Source organism: Bufo bufo, chromosome 10 (genome assembly GCF_905171765.1).
Source record: "Bufo bufo chromosome 10, aBufBuf1.1, whole genome shotgun sequence".
Lineage (NCBI taxonomy): Eukaryota > Metazoa > Chordata > Amphibia > Anura > Bufonidae > Bufo > Bufo bufo.
The window spans coordinates 144172815-144196332 of record NC_053398.1 but is presented as its reverse complement, the minus strand read 5'-3'; the positions used below and the strand labels follow the sequence as shown (position 1 = coordinate 144196332).

At 48.1% G+C, this 23518-nt stretch overlaps 1 protein-coding gene across 1 annotated transcript in view; it reads left to right on the top strand.

Moving 5' to 3' along the window:
- The first annotated feature begins 17666 nt into the window (after positions 1–17666).
- CDH1 (cadherin 1) overlaps positions 17667–23518 on the top strand; it is a 47010-nt gene continuing 41158 nt past the window's right edge. The window contains exons 1-2 of the mRNA XM_040410748.1: positions 17667–18143; positions 18686–18794. Of these exons, the coding sequence (XP_040266682.1) occupies positions 18078–18143; positions 18686–18794 (175 nt within the window). The 5' untranslated portion in view covers positions 17667–18077. The remainder of the gene's footprint in view (positions 18144–18685; positions 18795–23518) is intronic.

The window sequence follows — 23518 nt, the reverse complement described above, 5'->3', positions numbered from 1 at the left end:
TGACTTCCGTCTGCTCTGGAGCCCCATACTCCGTAGGTTCTCTGACCTGTTGTGGTAGACATGTCTGGTAGCCCCTGGGTTCGTTCTGGTGGTGAGCTGCTCCACTGTAGGGTGTCATCAGTCTGCCCTCATGAACCTTCATAGACTACGTTCACCTCTCACATCAATGGCACGTGGTGCTCTGCAGTTTCCACGTTGTTTATTAACAATGGCGCCATTTGTCCGCTCGCCATACACTTTCACCACAGCAGTACGAGAACAGTTCACACTGTGCAGTGTCAGAAATACCCCCACCCGGGGCCCGAAAGCCCAAAATCATGGCTTTTTTTTTTTTTTTTTGCGCAACTCTGATAATTGCCTCTTTTACCCATAACAGCAGTGAGGGATATGTGTGCAGATAGACTATCATACACCCTATATACCCACCAAGCCACCTCAGCAGCACATGGGACAACCTTCATGAGCTACACGCTGCCGACGTCGAAAGTAGGAATTGGTCAGAATAATGGGACTCTCAGTGTAAATATCTACCCTCAGGTCTTTGGTGATGTCACCGTGTGTAGGTGACACATCTGTATCCTGGCCACTAGGTGGCTCTATTCTATTACCTTTGCAGTGGTCACACCTCCATTATAACGTACAAAGACTTCCTCCAACAACTATGAGGCCTGTTTCAGGCGGCTGCATTTTAATGTTTAGTAATCCTTGTCTAAATTGTAGACCGTGTAAACTTATACAAGTTGATCGGCACTCGTTTAACATGCCTTTCCCACAGTGAAAGGGGCATAAACGATCACAACTACGATCATTCAGCCCATAATAACTTTGCATATTGTGGGCAGCACATCCTTGATGGACACAAGGTGATGCGCTGCCGTCAAACTACTATTTTAAGTGCCAAGTAAAAGATGTGATCACCTGACTGTGTTTGCTTCTTTTAGGGTGGTCAGTGGCACCTTGGGCCAAAACCATTTGTTCCCGATAACTGACCCTATCCTCGGCCAGTGTAAATGCCTAAAAACAGTCTAAAAATATGCATGCTGTATGATAAATTTGGTGCGTGGCTAGGTACCTTTGTCTAACCTCATACCACCTGTTGGTTGACTTATTTTACGACAAAATTTGGGGTTACATTGGCGCATCTTAGGCCACACCCCTTTTAATAACCCCTCCTTTAGTTGCGTTCATTGAGACCATCATTTTGCACATTTTACGACTCAGCAAAACCATGCCCCCTTTTTCTAGACACTTTTGAAATGTGTCTAGCAAAGCACTAAAATACATAAATTCGTTTAAATTGATTTGCATGAAAAAGAAGGCACAACCTACGGCAAATGCTCAGTATCTAAACAGACGGTCTGATGAAGGTCACAACTGACCAAAAATGTTCACACATTTTGTTTAGATTGCTCTAGGTTCTGTCTCAAATTGTCGATGATTTCTGACTTTAATCTGTTTTCCCTTAGTCCTAACAGCAGCGCAATAATGGGGTATTTCCAATAGGAGAGACAGAATTTTTAATTAACTTAATCACTAATTAAGTAGCGCACCCTGCACCTATATAAGGATACCTAACCCCGACCTACCTTGAGGTTGGCGAGCAGCTTGGAGCTTGCGCCCTACGTCGAATCTCCAGTTCTCGGAGGAGACTGTTTTCTGGTGGTTGATTTTAAGTTCCGCCACACAAGAAGGCCCTCGCCATGGTGTTTCTATTTACTAAAGGCCCATTGTACTACTGGTTAGGACATAAGGGAAGCATTGATTTCTAACATTAATCTGTTTTCCCTTAGTCCTAATAGCAGCACAAGCTTCCCGAACTACATTATATCTTTCTAATAAACACAAGGTGGAAAGAAAAGTCACATGAAAAGTACTCCTTATGCAGAGTTTGTCACACATATATATCACCTATTCTCAAGTGGCATGAATGAAACATACTCTCAAGTCATAGGGTTCAGGTGGAATTCAACAGCTTACCATACGGCTGCTAATACATTACCACATAGCTCTGTACCTAGACTTGAAATCTGAAGCAATGTCCAGGAGTAGTCAGCAATTTCGGTATTGGCGACTGCTACCCATGGCCGCTATCGTGCATGTGTAATAGCACCCTATAACTGCACATACAAGTGATCTTGCTTAGGTAGAATTCAAATCTCTTCTGCCGTTGTAGTCTATGGAACGGTGAACCTAAAATCAGGTGAACCTATTCCTTCATCTCTAGTCCTTATCCATCCAGAACTGTAAACTGAGGAGGAGGAGGAGGAGGAGGAGGAGGATGGACGCTAGGAATTCAGGTGTGAGAAGCAAGAGCGATGGGGGTTGTTTTTTGATCCACATGTTTGAGAATTTTTAAGGAGCCATCTAACCGGTTTGGTGTCAGTTTTCCACTAAATCCTCTGAGAAATGTGACTTCTTTGCCTCCTCCGAAAGAGATGTAGATTCAGTTACACAGAGGGGTGAAGGCATAGAAACGTACAACCTTCAATACTTCTTCATGGTCATTGATCCCCCCCCCCACCAATCTGCGGCAGGACGTTCCACCAGAGAGCGGACGGCAGGATATTGCCGGATCCCCATTGACTATAATCCACCACTTATTTATTTTTGGCCTGACAAAAATAAATAAAAAAAAGTTTTTTTTCCCGAGCAACTTTTTGGATTTGTGCCACATCAGCAGGGGACGGTGCACCACCAATGAGGCCAAGCTGAGGCGATTGCCTCAGGCAGCAAGAGGGGGGCAGCAGAAGGGCCATGGGCAATGAGCGCTTTTATTGTGGCAAAGGGGTTAGGTTAAGAAATTGGCATTGGGCGGGGGGGGGCACTGTTTCAGTTTTCGCTTCAGGCAGCAGAAAGGCTAGGAGCACCCCTGCACATCAGCCAACGCCGCGGATGCAAATGGAACCTCGGTACATCACAGGATTTCCAGTCTTTTTGGTTCTGCATCTTGTCCACATGTGAACAAACCAAGAATTATTCACCTAGAGGATCACACACTGCTCAATATGACAGTCGGGGGAACATCTCACTGCTCAATATGACAGTCGGGAGAACATCTCACTGCTCAATATGACTGTCGGGGGAACATCTCACTGCTCAATATGACTGTCGGGGGAACATCTCACTGCTCAATATGACAGTCGGGGGAACATCTCACTGCTCAATATGACTGTCGGGGGAACATCTTACTGCTCAATATGACAGTCGGGGGAACATCTCACTGCTCAATATGACAGTCGGGGGAACATCTCACTGCTCAATATGACAGTCGGGGGAACATCTCTGCTCAATATGACAGTCGGGGGAACATCTCACTGCTCAATATGACTGTCGGGGGAACATCTCACTGCTCAATATGACAGTCGGGGGAACATCTCACTGCTCAATATGACAGTCGGAGGAACATCTCACTGCTCAATATGACAGTCGGGGGAACATCTCAATCACACGTTGCGGTTGGGAGCTGCATGTATGTTTAGGAATGTCGAAATTCATCAGTTTCTTCCTCCTTTTTCTTAAGTTTCGACTTCAACAAGGAAAAACCTGCAACTTCAGTCTAGAAATATTTTCTAGAACTGTATCTTTAAAGGGTCCGTCTCGTAAAGATTTGGCCCCCGATCCAGAACGCTCTGGCGGACTGAGTTCATCCATACATTACATTCATTTGAAAATAGGGAATTTGGAGTGGAAGTCCATCTGTCAGCAGATTTGTCCCTAGGACACTGGCTGACCTGTTAGGGTGGGTTCACACTAGCATTATGGAGTCCGTTATAACGGAATCCATAAGACGGAAGGACGGATCCGTTTTGCTGCCCATAGACTTGCATTATGACGGAATGCAAAACGGACGCCCAAAGGCATTCCGTTTGCTTTCCGTCCTAATAGAAGTCTATGGGAAAACATAACGGATCCGTCTGGTCTCCTGTCGACAGGACTTTGTTTTCCGTCTTGCATAACGGGACCCAGACGGGACCGTTATGTTTTCCCATAGACTTCTATTAGGACGGAGCAAAATGTAATGCCTCTTAAAGGCATAACGGACTCCATAACGCTAGTGTGAACCCACCCTTACATGTGCACTTGGCAGCTGAAGACATCCGTGTTGGTCCCATGTTCATATGTGGCTGCATTGCTGAGAAATATGATGTTTCAGTATATGCAAATGAGCCTCTAGGAGCAACGGGGGCGTTACTGTTACACCTAGAGGCTCTGCTCTCTCTGCAACTGCCGCCCCCTCTGTATTTTGATTGACTGGGCCAGGAGTGATGACGTTTACACTGCCTGGTTCTGTCAATCAACGTGCAGAGGGCGTGGTAGTTGCAGAGAGAGCAGAGCCCCTAGGTGTAACGGCTACGCCCCCATTGCTCCTAGAGGCTCATTTGCATATATTAAAACATCGTTTTTCTCAGCAATGCGGGCACATATGAACATGGGACCAACACAGATGTCTTCAGCTGCCAAGTGCTCATGTAACAGGTCAGCCGGTGTCATAGGGACAAAACTGCTGACAGATGCCCTTTAAAAGGGGGTATTCCCATCTGGGAAATTGATTAGCTATTTTCAGAACTCCCATAGCGGCAACTGGAGGGTGGCCACGCATGCACGGTGCGCTCTCCATTCACTCCAAGGGAGATAGGAACAGGTCTCAGAAGTAGGACCCACACCTGATATTGATGGCACATAGCTAGGATATGTCTGAGATGAGCCAACCCCTTTAATAGGACCCTGATCCTATCACAGGGTGTCTCGGACTCCGAAGGACCCAACACATCTGCACATTGCACTGGCATCCCATTGATTTTGGTGAGCACAGTGTAATACCTCACTTCTCCTGTGGGGTCGCTGTGGAGAAACTGATCACTTGCTGCTGTGCTCCTATACAGATTACGGTTTATTTTCTTACTTGCTCGTTCAAACAGATGCAGAAAACCATTCTAAAGTGCTGTGGGTGAACAATTATATGCAAAGCGCGTAACGAGGCGTCCCGTATAAGAGAGGCAGCATTTCTGCCGTAAGTCAGGGCTGGGACCTGCTCAATACCGCCGCAGGGCACTCACTGACGTGACGTTCTGCCTGATGTGACGACATGACCCATGTAGCTCACAAATCAGTCATTGGGTGTCAGACCTTCAGTGCACAATAATTGCTGACCATGGGGCATTGGTTAGTGCCCGCATTTCATTGAACGTATGCCCGTATGAGCAGGGGCGTAACTACCATAGCGGCATGACCATGCGACTGCTATGGGGCCAGGTCTTAGTTGGGATCATCTCCTCTTCTACTGGAGGTGACTTGGTCAGGACTCTACCCTCTAAAGCAGGCATGGCCAACCTGACGCTCTCCAGCTGTTTCAAAACTATAACTCCCAGCATGCCCAGACAGCCTACAGCTATCAGCCTGCAGCAGGGCATGGTGGGAGTTGTAGATTTACAACAGCTGGAGAGGCACAGGTTGGCCATGCCTGCTTTAGAGGAACAACTTTTAGCAAATGAAGCAGTGGAAAAATGGCCTAAGGGTCACTGGAAAGGGTTTAGGCGGAGACCCTTCTGTCCTGTGTGGGGAGGACTTTTCATCCATTGGTCACATAGCCTGAATCCGTGGTGGTCCTGTGAGGTGAGGTGCGTTGGCTTTCAGTATCTGAGTATATGTGGCGTCCGCGGCGGTGTATTTGTCATTCCTTCTCCTGATAAGAGCGTCCTCCGCCCCCTCGTCCTGCCTCTCGCTCTCTGAGTGCCTCCGGCAGTTTCATGTCCTGACCTGGGACCTCAGCCATTGGCATTTTCAGTTTCAGGTCTCCAACCTGGGATTGCAAAACTACAACCCTCAGCATGCTCTGACAATCTGATAACAGGTTGGGGATCACTAGAACAGCATGATTTTGTCTCCCGTTAAAATGTATTAAAGGGATTTTCCGGGAATCTGATATCCTCAGGATAGGTCATCAATATTTAATTGGGGGGGGGGAAAGTGACACCCGGCAGCCGCCTCCTCCCCCACTGGCCCCCCGATTTATTTGTGTTTACTCTCATTTTATTCAGCAAAATCGTACATTTTGTATATCATTCCGTCAAATAGATAAAAATCCAGTGTTTAACAATCTGTTTTGTGTGCGGATAAATCCTTGTATAATTATATCCACGTTGAATATTGCGCCAATTATTTCTGGCTTCATCAGTGGCACTTATTTGTTTGATTTAAAAAAAAAAAGTAACAAAAAGATAAATATAATCAAAGGGGTGAGAGAAATAAAGAGAGAATACAAGTAAAAAGAAACAAAACGGTATCTGAGAAGTGACAGTCCGCTGTGCTTGGGTGGGCACTATGGCGTCTTCCTAGGCTGTGCTTGGGTGGGCACTATGGCATCTTCCTAGGCTGTGCTTGGGTGGGCACTATGGCGTCTTCCTAGGCTGTGCTTGGGTGGGCACTATGGCATCTTCCTAGGCTGTTCTTGGGTGGGCACTATGGCGTCTTCCTAGGCTGTTCTTGGGTGGGCACTATGGCGTCTTCCTAGGCTGAGCTAGGGTGGGCACTATGGCGTCTTCCTAGGCTGTTCTTGGGTGGGCACTATGGCGTCTTCCTAGGCTGTGCTTGGGTGGGCACTATGGCGTCTTCCTAGGCTGTGCTTGGGTGGGCACTATGGCGTCTTCCTAGGCTGTGCTTGGGTGGGCACTATGGCGTCTTCCTAGGCTGTGCTTGGGTGGGCACTATGGCGTCTTCCTAGGCTGTTCTTGGGTGGGCACTATGGCATCTTCCTAGGCTGTTCTTGGGTGGGCACTATGGCGTCTTCCTAGGCTGTTCTTGGGTGGGCACTATGGCGTCTTCCTAGGCTGTTCTTGGGTGGGCACTATGGCGTCTTCCTAGGCTGTTCTTGGGTGGGCACTATGGCGTCTTTCTAGGCTGTGCTTGGGTGGGCACTATGGCGTCTTCCTAGGCTGTGCTTGGGTGGGCACTATGGCGTCTTCCTAGGCTGTGCTTGGGTGGGCACTATGGCGTCTTCCTAGGCTGTTCTTGGGTGGGCACTATGGCGTCTTCCTAGGCTGTGCTTGGGTGGGCACTATGGCGTCTTCCTAGGCTGTGCTTGGGTGGGCACTATGGCGTCTTCCTAGGCTGTGCTTGGGTGGGCACTATGGCGTCTTCCTAGGCTGCAGATGTCACCGCCTTCCGTTACATGGTCTTCATGCCGTTCAGTCCCATTCAAATGAATGAGACTTAAAGGGGCATTCCCATCTTGGACATTGGGGGGCATCTAGCTAGCACTGGTGCGGGTCCCAGAGGCTATACTTAGAGCAAAGCCCGCAAAGTGCCGGAGGGCGCACCGCGTAGGCGTGGCCACGCTCCATTCATTTCTATGGGGCTGCCGAAAATTGGCGAGCGCTGTCTAGGCTATTTCCGCAAGCGCCATAGAAGTGAAGGGAGCAGCGTCCGCGCTTGCGCAGTGCACTTCCCATTTGTTTCAATAGCCAAGCGCGCCTCTTAGCCATTTTCAGCACTGCCATAGGACTGAATGGAGGGCGGCCGCCATGAGGACAGGTCATCAATATTGAATGGAAGGAACACAGCAATGGTGGATCCACGGTGTTGGTATATGGACATCCCAGTTCAGGTTCAGACAGCCCATGAGATGGGGCCGGTATGTGATAGGTCCCTTCTACTCATACAGTGGGGGAAATAATTATTTGACCCCTCGCTGATTTTGTAAGTTTGTCCAATGACAAAGAAATGAAAAGTCTCAGAACAGTATCATTTCAATGGTAGGTTTATTGTAACAGTGGCAGATAGCACATCAAAAGGAAAATCGAAAAAATAACTTTAAATAAAAGATAGCAACTGATTTGCATTTCATTGAGTGAAATAAGTATTTGAACCCCTACCAACCATTAAGAGTTCTGGCTCCCACAGAGTGGTTAGACACTTCTACTCAATTAGTCACCCTCATTAAGGACACCTGTCTTAACTAGTCACCTGTATAAAAGACACCTGTCCACAGAATCAATCAATCAAGCAGACTCCAAACTCTCCAACATGGGAAAGACCAAAGAGCTGTCCAAGGATGTCAGAGACAAAATTGTAGACCTGCACAAGGCTGGAATGGGCTACAAAACCATTAGCAAGAAGCTGGGAGAGAAGGTGACAACTGTTGGTGCGATTGTTCGAAAATGGAAGGAGCACAAAATGACCATCAATCGACCTCGCTCTGGGGCTCCACGCAAGATCTCACCTCGTGGGGTGTCAATGGTTCTGAGAAAGGTGAAAAAGCATCCTAGAACTACACGGGAGGAGTTAGTTAATGACCTCAAATTAGCAGGGACCACAGTCACCAAGAAAACCATTGGAAACACATTACACCGCAATGGATTAAAATCCTGCAGGGCTCGCAAGGTCCCCCTGCTCAGGAAGGCACATGTGCAGGCCCGTCTGAAGTTTGCCAATGAACACCTGAATGATTCAGAGAGTGACTGGGAGAAGGTGCTGTGGTCTGATGAGACCAAAATAGAGCTCTTTGGCATTAACTCAACTCGCTGTGTTTGGAGGAAGAAAAATGCTGCCTATGACCCCCAAAACACCGTCCCCACCGTCAAGCATGGGGGTGGAAACATTTTGCTTTGGGGGTGTTTTTCTGCTAAGGGCACAGGACAACTTATTCGCATAAACGGGAAAATGGACGGAGCCATGTATCGTGAAATCCTGAGCGACAACCTCCTTCCCTCTGCCAGGAAACTGAAAATGGGTCGTGGATGGGTGTTCCAGCACGACAATGACCCAAAAAATACAGCAAAGGCAACAAAGGAGTGGCTCAAGAAGAAGCACATTAAGGTCATGGAGTGGCCTAGTCAGTCTCCGGACCTTAATCCAATCGAAAACCTATGGAGGGAGCTCAAGCTCAGAGTTGCACAGAGACAGCCTCGAAACCTTAGGGATTTAGAGATGATCTGCAAAGAGGAGTGAACCAACATTCCTCCTAAAATGTGCGCAAACTTGGTCATCAATTACAAGAAACGTTTGACCTCTGTGCTTGCAAACAAGGGTTTTTCCACCAAGTATTAAGTCTTTTTTTGTTAGAGGGTTCAAATACTTATTTCACTCAATGAAATGCAAATCAGTTGCTATCTTTTATTTAAAGTTATTTTTTCGATTTTCCTTTTGATGTGCTATCTGCCACTGTTACAATAAACCTACCATTGAAATGATACTGTTCTGAGACTTTTCATTTCTTTGTCATTGGACAAACTTACAAAATCAGTGAGGGGTCAAATAATTATTTCCCCCACTGTATGTGTCTGACAAATGCTATGGGGCCCCAATGCTAAATATGTACCCAGGCCCCCATCTATCACCATGCGCCCATGAGTCACCAGGGCCTTGGTTCGACCACTACCCTCTGGACCCCCTATAGCAGGCATCAGCACCCTCCGGCTTTCCAGCTGTTCAGAAACTACAACTCCCAGAAGGCGACATTCAATTCTATGGGAGTTAGAAGGACAGCCGAGCATGTTTGAATGCTGGGAGTTGTAGTTTCACAGCAGCTGGAGCGCCAAAGGTTGCTTCCCTATAGCTATACTCCTGGCATTTACCTTTCCTTAAGGCCCCATGCACACGACTGCGGTGCCTCCATGCCTGTGTTGCGGACCCCAAACCACAGACACTGGCCGTGGGCACCCCGTCTCACAGTGCAGATCCATTTACTTCAATGGGTCCGCGATCCGCAAGATGCGGTGAAAGATAGGACATGTCTTATCTTTTGTGGGGTGGAGGCACGGACCCGGGAGCTCACAGAAAGCTTCTGGATCCGTGCCTCCGTGCCATGTCCTATCTTTCACCGCATCTTGCGGGTGACGGACCCAATGAAGTCACTGCAATGTGGAGGGCACGCGGCCAGTGCCCGTAATTTTGCGGACCCGCGGTTTGCGGTCTGCAACACAGGCACAGCGGCCCCACGTTCGTGTGCATGGGGCCTAAACTGCACCAGTCCAAAGCTACATGCTAATGATGGGAAGGAATTCCAGGTTGCACCACGCCGTAGTGTGGGTCCGAGTGCTGAAACCCCACAATCTGTGCCCTGCTGGAAGCAAAAAGGGCACCTCAGCCTTTAGACCTCATGCCCACGGCCGTTCCGTGCATTGGGGACTGCAGCAGGGACTGAATGGGTCCATGATCCATCCGCACCGGAATGGAGTGCTTCCATGGGGTTTCTCTCCGCGAAAAAATAGAACTTGTTGCGAAGCGGACGGATTGCGGACCCATTCGTGATGCGGGGAGCACACGGCCTGTGCCCGCATATTGAGGACCCGCAATACGGGCCACGGCCGGCAACGCCTGTGTGCATGGGGCCTTAGGATCAGAGGGCATCATCATGGTAAGGTCAGACATTCATCACATATTCCGCCAAACCTTCTTTGTTTAATAAGCCCCTTTAAGAGCGGCATACCGTACCATCATATTGGCGGGAGGGGGGAGGGGGTCAGTCCCGATCACATTCCTGTAGGTCGACTTTCCCAGCCTCAGGCAGATGAGAGAGATCAGAGAGAAAATGTTACCCAACGCTTCCTGCCGCCACCTGTCGACGTATGATAAAGAACCAAACAGGTTTTTGTGCAAAGTCATCATCATCATCGATGACCTCTGCGACCCCGATATTGCAATCAAGCAAATGACAAAGGCAACCAGACACCATGTATGGAGGTTAGGAACAGCGCCACCCGTGTGCATAGGCCATGTCTGGTACTGCAGCTCAGCCCCACTTGTCTGAATGACCCCTAGAAGTCAGCAGCTCCTTAGCCCTAGACCTGCGGCTCCTCACCAGTCCCAAAACTACAAGCCTCTATCCGAACATGTTGGGAGTTGTAGTATAGCAACAACCGGAGAGCAAGGGTTTTCAGATGCTGTACTAGGGGTTAGTGTATGCTGAGGTGACACATCTAGACCTTGAAGATGGGTGACCACCAATATGGCGACACTACGGGAAAGCTGGTGACCCGTGCAATAGTCCACACACTTGATCTCCTGCTCCCAGTAACATGACGTCACCCTCCCAGTAGGACTGGGACTGGTATGTGTTTGTTGCATATTTACGACCCACATCGTGAAAAATGTGCAGAAAACGAGCATCGAGTCAATGAGAGTCGTTGTGCGGAGCCCCTCATAATGGGAGGAGGAAGGAGCGACGGCCGACGACCAGTTCCCTGGATGGCAGGGAAACTCCGAGCCGGGGCAATCGCTGGAGGGACTTACTGGTAAGCGGCCGATCTCTGTTTGTCGGGCTGGTGTCACGCATACTTTTCTTTGGCGTGTTTTGTGATGTTTTATGTTTTTTTTGTACATTTTTTATTGATTTTTTTAATCAAAAAAGCTCCAGCTGTTGCATGGAAGTCTATGGGAAATATTAAAGGGGTATTCGCCGGACACTGATGGCATAGCGCTAGGATATGTCATCAGTGTCACCGCTCCTATCTATAAGATGGAGGCACCGGAGAGCGCACTGCGCATGCGCAGGCAGCAGAGGTATAGTATTGGGAAGCACAGTATATGGCGCTGTATGTCTTTAACAGTCGGGCTGGAGGGAAGGGGTTAGGTTACGAAATTGGCTTTGGGGGGGGGGGGGGGCTGACTTTCAATGGGTCCGTTGAAAACTCGGCTAATGCACCGTTTGTCATCCGCGTCCGTGATCCGTGGTTCCAGTCCGTCAAAAAAATATAACCTGTCCTATTATTTTCGCTGAAAACGGTTTGCGGACCCATTCAAGTCAATGGGACCGCTAAAAAACACGGAGGCACACAAGATTGTCATCCGCGTCCGCGCGTCCGCGTCCGTTTTTTTCCTATCATTTGCATGGCAAACCTGTCTTAGATTATTTTTTACTTTCCTTTATGTCTGGTGATCCTCCAAAAATAAAGGAAGACACACGGAAACAAAAACGGATCACGGAACAACGGAACACAACAACGGTCGTGTGCATGAGGCCTTACTCCGTGTGCATTCCGTTTCCGTATGTCCGTATTTCCGTTCCAGTAAAAAAATAAAACATGTCCTATTATTGTCCGCATAACTGTTAGGGGCCGGCTGTTCCGTTCCGCAAAATACGGAATGCACACCGGATGTCATCCGTTGTTGTTTTTTGCGGATCCGTTTTTTGCAGACCGCAAAATACATACGGTCGTGGGCAAGAGGCCTCAGGTCCAAAAAATTACTATTTCCTAATAACCCTTGAGTTTCTGTTTCTTACTATTTTCAGGATTTCTGCTTCCTGTCACTGAATAGGAAGCCGCAAACCTAGAGCCTAATTAGTCTCTCACGCAGCTGAGGGTTTGTTACACTTCATCAGCCGGATCACCAGCCGTTAAAAAACTACAACTCCCTCCATGCACACTTGCTCTGCTTTTTTTTTTTAAAGGTCTGTAGAGATGAATGGAGCATGCTGGGAGATGTAGTTACACAACAGCCGGAGGTGGCTGACCCCTGGTGTGGACAAGTCTTTGTATGCCAAATACTGCAATCGCTCCCTTGTCCTGCACTCATCCCCTGATACAACATATCACCCTGCGACCCATTCAGTGACAGCAAGCAGAGTTTTTGAAAATGCTAAGGAATTTATTCACAAGCTCTGAACGTTTCATTATAGTTATAATGATGAAGATTTGGCAACCGGGTGCCCCTGACCGTGTCTATGTACTATGATTAGTGAGGGGGGCTTTCAAAAATGGCGTCACTGCCCATCACATTCCACCAGGTCCAGGGGCATTGGTAGATCCCGGGGTCAGCACTGACGGAGGGGAGCAGGCGATCCGGGAGATCTATGGCACTGGCCCTGGAGCCTGGCAGATATATAGCACATGTCACAGGGTGACCACAGGTCTTCTTTTCGTGGACATGTCCTCCATCTGGGACCAAAAAATATTGTCCGTCCAGGATTTATAAACCTCAAGGGTGAATGGGGAAGGCAGGCAGGCGGGCACTATAGTCTGCTACAGTGCAAGAGCTGAAGGCCCTGTGATGACATCACCATCATGTGCAGGAGGGGGCGGAGCTCAGCAGTGGGGAGAAGTGGTAAGGACCTGTGATGACATCACCGTCATGTGCAGGAGGGGGCGGAGCTCAGCAGTGGGGAGAAGTGGTAAGGACCTGTGATGACATCACCGTCATGTGATCAGTACAGAGGGGGGCGGAAACCAGAAGTGGAAAGGAGAAGTGGTAAGGACCTGTGATGACATCACCGTCATGTGATCAGTACAGAGGGGGGCGGAAACCAGAAGTGGAAAGGAGAAGTGGTAAGGACCTGTGATGTCACCACCATGTGATCAGTGCAGGCTGGGTGAAGTGGTAAGGCTGAGAAACCTTGGGAGTTGTAGTCCTCTCCTCTTATTCTGTCTCTCTAAATTGTCCTGTGTGATATCCCATAATAACGGCCTGGACATGCTAGGAGTTGTAGTCTTCTCTTATACTCTCTCTCTCTCTGAACTGCTCTCTGATATCCCATAATAACGGCCTGGACATGCTAGGAGTTGTAGTCTTCTCTTATACTCTCTCTCTCTCTGAACTGCTCTCTGATATCCCATAATAACGGCCTGGACATGCTAGGAGTTGTAGTCTTCTCTTATACTCTCTCTCTCTCTCTGAACTGCTCTCTGATATCCCATAATAACGGCCTGGACATGCTAGGAGTTGTAGTCTTCTCTTATACTCTCTCTCTGAACTGCTCTCTGATATCCCATAACAGTGGCCTGGGCAGGCTGGGAGTTGTAGTCCTCTCCTCATATACTCCCCCTCTCAATTGTCCTGTGATATCCCATAATAACGGCCTTGTCATTCTGGAAGTTGTAGTCCTCTCTTCTTGTACCCCCTCTCTTTATTGTCCTCTGATATAACATTATTATCATCTTGGACATGCTGGGAGTTGTAGTCCTCTCCTCATATACTCCCCCTCTCAATTGTCCTGTGATATCCCATAATAACGGCCTTGTCATTCTGGAAGTTGTAGTCCTCTCTTCTTGTACCCCCTCTCTTTATTGTCCTCTGATATAACATTATTATCATCTTGGACATGCTGGGAGTTGTAGTCCTTTCGACTTATAGCCCCTCCATAAAATATACAATGTTCTCCTATAATACCTGCCTGGATATGCTGGGAGTTGTATTCTTGTCTTTTTGTACCCATACCCCCCCCCCCCCTGTAATGTCCTCTAATATCACATTATATTAGCCTAGGCATGCTGGGAGTTGTAGTCCTCTCCTCGTACACCTTCTCCCTGTAATGTCTTCTAATATCACATTATATTAGCCTAGGCATGCTGGGAGTTGTAGTCCTCTCCTCGTACACCTCCTCCCTGTAATGTCTTCTAATATCACATTATATTAGCCTAGGCATGCTGGGTGTTGTAGTCCTCTCCTCGTACACCTCCTCCCTGTAATGTCCTCTGATATCACATTATATCATCCTGGTCATGCTGGGAGTTGTAGTCCTCTCCTCTTACACCTCCGCTCTATAATGTCCCGGGTGTGGTGTCCTCCTGTTAGGGGTTATGAAAGTAGTCGCCCTAATCGCGGTACGGTCGGAGCGAGGCTTGGATACGTTCTGCTGCAGAAACTCAGCCTCGTCTCCACCCACCGAGCTCCGGAGACATGATAGAAGGGGGGGGGGTCCTCAGCTGCGGGGCGATCTCCATCTGTCCATTTTCTGCCCAAATTATTGCAGCTACTAATTTGAGACCTGGATGTCGGTGTCACACAGCAGGACGGCCTGTGCCCCGGGTGCCAGGTGGGGGCCCCTAGGGGAAGGAAAGCCTTGTGATGTCAGCGCCCCGCCCTGGATGTAAATACCTGCCCATAGGCGATACTGGAAATGGTTTTCGTGGGCCGACCCCCTTTATCAGTCCAGTCCGCTGTAAATAATGACTATAACATGTCCTGCGGCTTTCTAATACACTCTGCCTTTCAAGATCTCTGTTAGCTGGCAGTGAATAGAAAAATTCCAGAGGATGAAAATGCATCTTCACCTAGCCCTGCTCGCGCATCTGCAGTTTGTTACAATGTATCAGTGTAGAATAGCTGAACACTCTACAAGGCTTAATTCACACACAATTTTGCTGCAGCATTTTTTTTTTTTTTAACCAAGTGGAGATTGATAGTGGGGTTTTTTCAAGTGATTTTTATGGTATTTTTATGTTAACATGTTTGGATGGTGTTTTTTCCCCCTATAGAGAGGAGGCTGTAAAACCATTGCTTCAATGTGTTGCATTTTAAAAACAAAAAATCCGAGGTGCAAATAAAAAAAATAAAACATCAATAGCATATTAACTCTTGTGTATCCTGAACTTCATGTTTCCTATAGACTTTCAGCTGACATCTGGAGCTGGCGGTTTTGCATTTTGTTTTTGTTTTGTTTTTTTTTGCCCAAAAAACGTCCCTAAAGACCCAGGTGCAAAAAAAAAAAGGGTCAAAAAAGCATAAGGCCTCTTGCACACGACCGTATGGCTTTTTCAGTATTTTGTGGTCTGCAAAAAACGGATACGCAAAAAATCCGGATGAATTCCGCGTGCATTCCGTTTTTTGCGGAACGGAACAGCTGGCCCCTGATAGAACAGTCCTATCCTTGTCTGTTATGCGGACAATAAGGCCTCTTGCACACAAAAGGTTTTTTTTCCGTTTACGTTCTGCTTTTTGCGTTCCGTATACGGAACCATTCATTTCAATGGATCCGCAAAAAAAAACTGGAAGGTACTCCGTATACCTTCCATTTCCGTATTTTCGTTTTTCCGTTCTGTTCAAAGATAGAACATGTCCTATTACTGTCCGCATAACGGACAAGGATAGTACTGTTCTATCAGGGGCCAGCTGTTCCGTTCCGCAAAAAAACGGAATGCACACGGACGTCATGCGTATTTTTTGCGGATCCCTTTTTTGCGGACCGCAAAATACTGAAAAAGCCATACGGTCGTGTGCAAGAGGCCTAATAGGATGTGTTCTATCTTTGAACGGAACGGAAAGACGGAAACGGAAGGCATATGGAGTACGGCCTCATGCACACGACCGTGCTGTTTTTTGCGGACCGCAAACTGCGGATCTGCAAAAAACGGAAGCCGCCCATGTGCCTTCCGCAATTTGCGGAACGGAACGGGCGGCCCATTGTAGAAATGCCTATTCTTGTCCGCAAAACCATATTTTTTTTGCGGGGCTACGGCACGGAGTGCTGCCCGCATCTTTCGCAGCCCCATTGAAGTGAATGGGCCCGCACCCGAGCTGCAAAAACTGCAGCTCGGATGCGGACCCGAACTACGTTCGTGTGCATGAGGCCTACCTTCCAATTTTTTTTTTGCGGATCCATTGAAGTGAATGGTTTGAACGCAAAAAACGGAACATAAATGGAAAAAAAAAAGTTTGTGTGCAAGAGGCCTAAAAGTGCTGAAAAACACCACAAAAAATGATGCTTGCATTCAGACTGGCGTGTTCTATTCCAGTCTTAGGGCTCGTTCACGCGACCGTTGGCGTCCCGTTCCCGTATTGCGGACTACATTTGCGGATCCGCAATACACGAGCACCGCTCCATTGTCATTCCGCATCACGGATGCAGACCTATTCATTTCAATGGGTCCGCATAATTCGGAGATGCGGAACGGAAGCACGGAACGGAACACTACGGATGCTTTCTGGGGTTTCCGTTTCGTGCCTCCGCACCGCAAAAAGATAGAACATGCTCTATCTTTCTGCGGAACGGAGGGCTCGCGGACCCATTCAAGTGAAAGGGTCTGCGATCCCCATGCGCCTCCCCCACGGAAGGTGCCCGTGCATTGCGGACCACAATTTGCGGTTCACAGCACGGGCACGGGACACCAACGGTCGTGTGCACGAGCCCTTAACCTGTGATCTGCTGACATCAGATGGGCGACAGTTTTTAAGAGGCACGTGTCACTTAAAGAGGTTCTCCGGGAATGATTTAAGATGTTATAATGGCAGGACTGGGTGCCTCTAGTTGCAGAGCCGCCCATGATGGCATACCATAGGCAGGATCACATCGTTACCATCTATTGTACCGCAGTGTGGTGGGGCCACGCTCCCTCACTCCGACAGCTCTGCCAGTGGTGGTGAACGGTCCTGCTCCCGGAGAACTGAACACTGTGCCAGTTAAAGGGGTTCTCCGGACTACAATTATTGATGACCTACCCCCAGTATCCGATTTCTGCGGGTCTGACACCCGACACCCCCACCGATCAGCTGTTTTGGGCCAGAAACTATAGTGTATGGAGTTGGGTGCAGACGGCGCCATTCACTATGTAGTGGCCGTTCATGGGTACTGCAGCTAGGCTCCCATACAAGTGAATAGCTCCAGAGGTTTAGTACGCCGGTGCCAAAAATGACTTTGGGGGAAATTTATTGAAAAACTGACTTAGTTGCCCATAGCAGCGCAGTGGTCTGGGTTTACGCCATATTTTTCGTCGCAACTGCGCTTGGTATTGCCATCCCCTTTAAGAGGCATTAGATGGGCGCTCACATGTAGGTTTTCCTTCACCCCTGGGTTCTATACCTCGGCCAGGACTGAATGGCTTCTTTCCCCCCCCTTCCAGACAACAGAATAAATAATGAATGGTCGAGACGGAGTGCGTCCGAAAATGTAACGTGAGGATAAGCGGCGCGTGTCAGGCTTGTGTACAAATAGCTGTCCTGTCATCAGAAACCTTCCTCAGTTGCAGTCATTATTTCTCGGACACTCCCTGCTTTTACCACTAATGGAGAAGTCAGAGAAGTGAGATGAGGAGGCTCCACAGACGCTGTCCCTGCTGCCGACACCAGCTTCCCTGCAGATGATGACTACTACTCCCACCATAGCTGACGCCTCCTCCTTGGACGTGACTAATCGGTCGTCACTGGCACTTTGTTGCACCCTGTCCCTGATACAAACCGGTGAAGTCACCACCCACTGATTACTCTACCTGGCCGCCCCCAGGTGACCGCACCTGAAGAAGCCCTGCCCAGCCCAGGAGAACAGTCAGCAATCCCAGAGCGAAGGCTTACTGTACGCAGGACTCTGCAGGGGACACCTTACCGTCTGAGGACATCCAAGACTACTTTTTGGAACTCCGTCTCAGCTGATGTCCCCGATGGGGATGAACAGAAGGAGCAACCGTGGACTTGTGCTCCTCTGCGTTCTCCTGCAGGTCAGTGCTGTCTCTGTTGTCACTTACAATTCACTGTTCACTACCCGTCTGCGACCGTTGACCACAGAGGAGGGGGGGGTCTGCCTGGTCTGCTCGAATATTTTTTGGTGAATGTTGGTCATTTAGCTAACAGCTATTTCGGTGACCCCCCTCCTATACACATCCTTGGTGGGCTTAGCGGAGTGTGTCCTAAATGGGCAAAGGCGAGAAAGCAGCTGCCAGATGTGATGGCCGACACTTCTCTAACGTGTTTTCTAGTACTGTATATCTTCCGTATAGTCAACTCCAAGTATATACCTTCTACAACTCACTTGTCCAGGTCCATATAGATATACTATATAGAGTCAATACATGCGTGGACCCATAGACTGACATAGCATAGACAGATAGTGCCCCTCCACCCAACCAGTGCCACCATGAGACCCCAACAATCGTCAGGCATCTACATGTTATCTTTCCATCCCCCTCCTGTTATATGGTATATATATATATAACATTCAATATAAGTTCTGCATTGCAAACCGATTTATTCTCTGTGGCAGATCGCTGGAGGATTGGCAGAATGGGAGCTTTGTATTTTTGGATTCAGGGAAGAAAATTATCACTTCACCGTGCCCAAGTCCTTGGAAGCAGGAACCGTAGTGGGCCAAGGTAAGAACTTCCTTCGAGTGGTTGAATGTCGTACCATACTGGAAAGCCGGTCTCATACGCTCCACTGGTTTGTGACCCACCTTTTCTATGGCTGAGAACCTCAGTAGACCAGGTTGTGGCTCTGAAGGACCACAAGCTACCAAATGTTCTCCATGAGCACCCAGGCATGCTTCAGTTTTCCTGGCTGGAGGGATTAGTGTGGGTGAAGGAGGGTGTTTACCAAACCCTTTAAAAGTAGGATCAGTTTGGACCATGCTATGACCCCACCACATGGTTTTAGTCACTTTATAGTGTGTATTAGTATCAGGTAGAGCCTGTTATCTCCCTGGTCAGATAGTTGGGAGGTCTCTGGAGCCTCTTGAGATAATTACTGTCCTTAGATAACAAAGACAGTGTTTAGGTTTCTTCTGCTATGTATGTTATCTGGGAATTTGCCTTCTCTTTTCACCTCTGTCCGGCTAAAGAAGTCTTAAATGCCCCCAAGTATCCAATTCATTGGCCGAATTCCTCAGTTCTTGGCAGTAGTGAATATTCAGGAGGAGATAGAACCTGAGATATGACTAGTGGTTTACATTTGGCCCAGGTCAACCGTTTTGGATTGCCCATTCTTCTTCAGATGTGTATGAGGAAGAGGTTATAGGGTACTAGTGTGGGCTCTTGTTTCTGTGCCAATACTCCATGTCACCACCACCACCACCACCCAAGCACGTCCACAACACCCAACCCTACTGTGAATTGCATTTTCAGCCAGCATTCCCCAGATATGGCCACTGCCTCCTTCCTACTTTGAGCCCAAACTTGACATGCCACCAGACGGTGTTAGGAGCCCGGTTGGTAGTTTAACTACTTTTCCCCAACCACCGGTTTGGTTGGGAATTGCCCCATGGATCAACAATTTCAGCCAACTCTAGGTTAACGTTTCTACATATTTGGATCAGGTCACTAGCCAACAGATATTCAGTGAAAGCAAGCATGTATTTGGGAAAATAAGAATGCACCATGGGTTTAAGCTGGTTTTTGTAGTGTACCATGGGTAGCTTCTATGTCCATGGGGTGCTGGCTGGATGACTGATCTATGAGACTGTAGACTTTCCTCTAATTTTAGGCTCTTTGGAGCAGTATTGGTTGTCATTGCTTGCAGTTGGGTGTGCCTTTTTGTTCAATGCACTTCTGTCCTCAGGCTTGGGTAGGCCTAGCATTTATTTTTGCTGGTTCCTTAAAAGAACATTGTCTTAGCTTCCTAGCTTCATACTACCTTGTACCTGGGAGGAGCCGTGCAACTGAGCATAATTATATAATTAGGACCTTGATGAGACAGTGTTCGGCTGTAAAGAGCCTCATCACGTGATGAACATGTATAATTCACACAGTCGTTTTGTACCTTGTGTCCGTTTCTATTTCCATCGTTAATGGCTGCAGGAACTGATGTATGGAGCACTCCCGCTCTTTATGGTTGTATTTAACCTGTGTTTTTCCTCTCTAGGGGAGAGGATGGGTGGCCAGATTATACATACTTTGAGGATTAGTTTCTTCTAAGGGAAGGGATAAAACTGCCTCATGCCTTAGTGTTATCATATCTCAATATAAAATGATTGCTCATTGGCCACCTAAGCCTTTTAGTAAATGTTCAGTGCTGAAGTTTAAGGAGCACACACTAGGCACATGCCCTCAGGTCTCCTCCACATTTGAGACATAAGGGGCCTTCACCATCTGCCCGCTCTGTTCCGTCCATACCTTAACAGACTGGCCTAAATAGTGATACCCTACCCACGAGGGCTTATAATCTACAAGGGAAAGTGGAAGGAGACCCTAAGAGAGGGTAGAAGCTGCTCTAATGGTTGGGTAGTGGCAGCAGGGTTATTGTAGATTGTAGGCCTTCCAGAAGATCTAGTTTTCAGGTTGTTTTTGAAAGTGGGGAGTGTCACGCTTCGGTGTGGGAAGGAAACACCACACCGAGCATAAGAGGGAAGGGGGGTGGGGGCAGGGAATCAGGCCTGAGAACTAGGGAAGGAAGATGGACACCTCCTAGTGAAAACCCTAACCAAAATCCTGACTGACTACCAGTATGAACAGACCCCAAAGGTAGGTGAGTTCATACGCAGGAATACCTAGAGTCCTATCTAGCCCTATAGGACCCTGGTACTAATGGCAGGGACGAGACTACCTGTTCCTCCAAAAGGAAGGACGAACGGGAGTCTCCTTCAGGCCTAATACAAACAATAGGGAAATGCAACACACAGAACCCAAACAAAATACAAAAGGGAAAGGAAAGACTTAACTTCAAAAGAGCAATAGAAGCACCAGGAACTCAGTCGAGATCCAACCACAATCTATCCAAAGGTCCAAACAGAAGCTATAAACCGCACAGCATTGTGGGAGAAACAACAATAAATAGAGAAGGTTAAATGACCATAATAGCCACACCTGGGGAAAAAAGGCAAGCACCAGAAACAACACAGATGTCATTTGATCCAAATGTAAAACATGTCAGATCAAACCACGTGTTGCCAGTCTCACCGATCTCCTGCCACCTGTCGCGGGAACGTCCGTGACAGGGAGAGTCTGATGTGCTGGGGTAGCAATTTACAAAGTATGTGGCTGGTATGGAAATAAATTTGGAGATGATTGTGTGAGGGGCAGACAGAAAGAAGGAGGTCTTGGGAGGATGAGACATACGTGTGGGAAGTATCTCGAGATTGGGTCAGATGAGGGGAGAGGACGTGGACAGTCTTGTATGTTGTTTGTATTTCAAATTAAATTCAGCGGTCAGAGTGAAAGCCAGTGGATGGATTGGCACAGGAGAGAAGAGAAACGGGGGTAGAGGTGGATTAACCGGGCAGCGGAGTTGAGTGTTAGATGGTGTAGAATGTTGCAGTAGTCCAGGTGGGAGATGATGAGGGCACATACTAGCATTTTAGTTGACTTTGAGTTGAGGAAGGACTGGTACAAGAGAGGTAGTTTGAGGCCAGAGGAGCTGGTGAGGGCATAGATGTGTACTTTGAAGGATATGTTATCCCAAGCTGTGGACTTGTGAGACTGGAGAAAATGTGAATCCATTAACTGTGGTTGCTAGGTCAGGTGGTGGGGTGGAAAGATGATGAAGTCATTACTATGGATTGTACATACACTACTCACATCTTGGACCCTTCAACTCTCAGGAGAACTGTCCAGTTGAGAAAGGGTAGTGGCTACCTCATTTTGAAGTTAAAGGGTTACTCTATGCCTGCCAACTTCAGCAGCACTGACCGACCCTATAATGTGTATGATTTGTTTGGTTAATGTTCCTTCCGCCAAAAGTAAAGGGGAAACTCAACATGCCAGACGCTCTGTGCTCAATGGAGATAATCCACTACCTCTTTACCTACTCATAACACATACAAGCTCAGACTAACCGAGCATGCATGTGTATGGGGTCGGGGTACGAGCTATCTGCTGAAAGTGTATGGCCAGCTATCTCCATAAACTTTAGAGGAGGGGGCCACATATGTTCTAGTTGCAAAAGTGGGTCAAGTGGTTGAGGAGATGACGACTCCACCAAGTCTCAGGGGCCTCCACCAACCTTAGTCCTGCCCTGTAAAGGGATCTGAGTGGTGCCGAAACAAGGGCCTGTGCATTTTGTCATGTGTTTTGCCACCTGCCCAACCGGTCCATGTTACTAAACTAGGTAGGCAGTAGTCACATAGACTTCCTAAAGAACCCGGTGCTGGTCTGGGGTTCCTTGTGCCCATCAGAGGAAAGGATTCTCTGGGCCCAACCCCTATTTTATTAATAAAGCCTAACGACGAGTGATTGGCTCCAAAGGCTGCTCCAAATGTCTTTTCTTCTCCTGGACTTTTGGGGCCCACTATGATATAAGATCCTGGGCCCAGCGTAGAATCCTCTGATACTCTGGTGGGTCAGTCCGACACTGAAAGAACTGGGCCCCAAGCTCTTATTATAAACATATCTGTACAATCCAGTTCCCGTGCCAGGTGTGTCAGGGGCCAATGGGTTACGGGGCCCCCACGGTCTACCCCACCTTTCCATGGAAAACAAAATGATGCATATCCCAGCAAACATATTCATTTCAGTTTCTGTTCTGGTAATTCTCTCGACATGGCGGCCTGTCCCTCCACACCTTGTACTTCTCTAGGTGTACACAGTGACTTGTTATCACAGGCCCGCCGCGGTGACGGGCGTGTAATGTGGGCCGTGCTGGAACAATCAGAGAAAACCTGTTGGGTGACATTCTGCTTTTCCTGGGTGTCTGGGAATTGGGAGCCTGGCCCTGGTGAGGGCTAAGGACAAAAAATAATATTACAGAATCATTAGCACATTATCATCTCACTACATACACAACACGTTTATAGCATGCGAATTACTAAACATTTATCCGACTCTGGGAAAGCTGGATGACAACCCATACGGCCAACATGGTATCTGCTGTGCCTTCAAGGGTTGTACCCCACAATTCTGGATGGCTGAGCTGAATTTGTAGGAAACATGGGTTGATAATCTCTGTGGATGCAAGACTGTACGTAAGGTGGGCACACAAATGAGAGTAAATTTGGCTGAGCGCCCCCGATTTCAGCAGGACCGCATGTCTGACTAGTGTGGGGCGCTCCCGACTCTCAGGCATGTTGAATTTCAGCCCCCAGTCCTGTTGCTTACAAGCAGGAAATGCCTTCTTTTGTGGCAGCAGCTTCCTTCCCATTCAGAATACATGCATACTCGGCCGAGAGTGC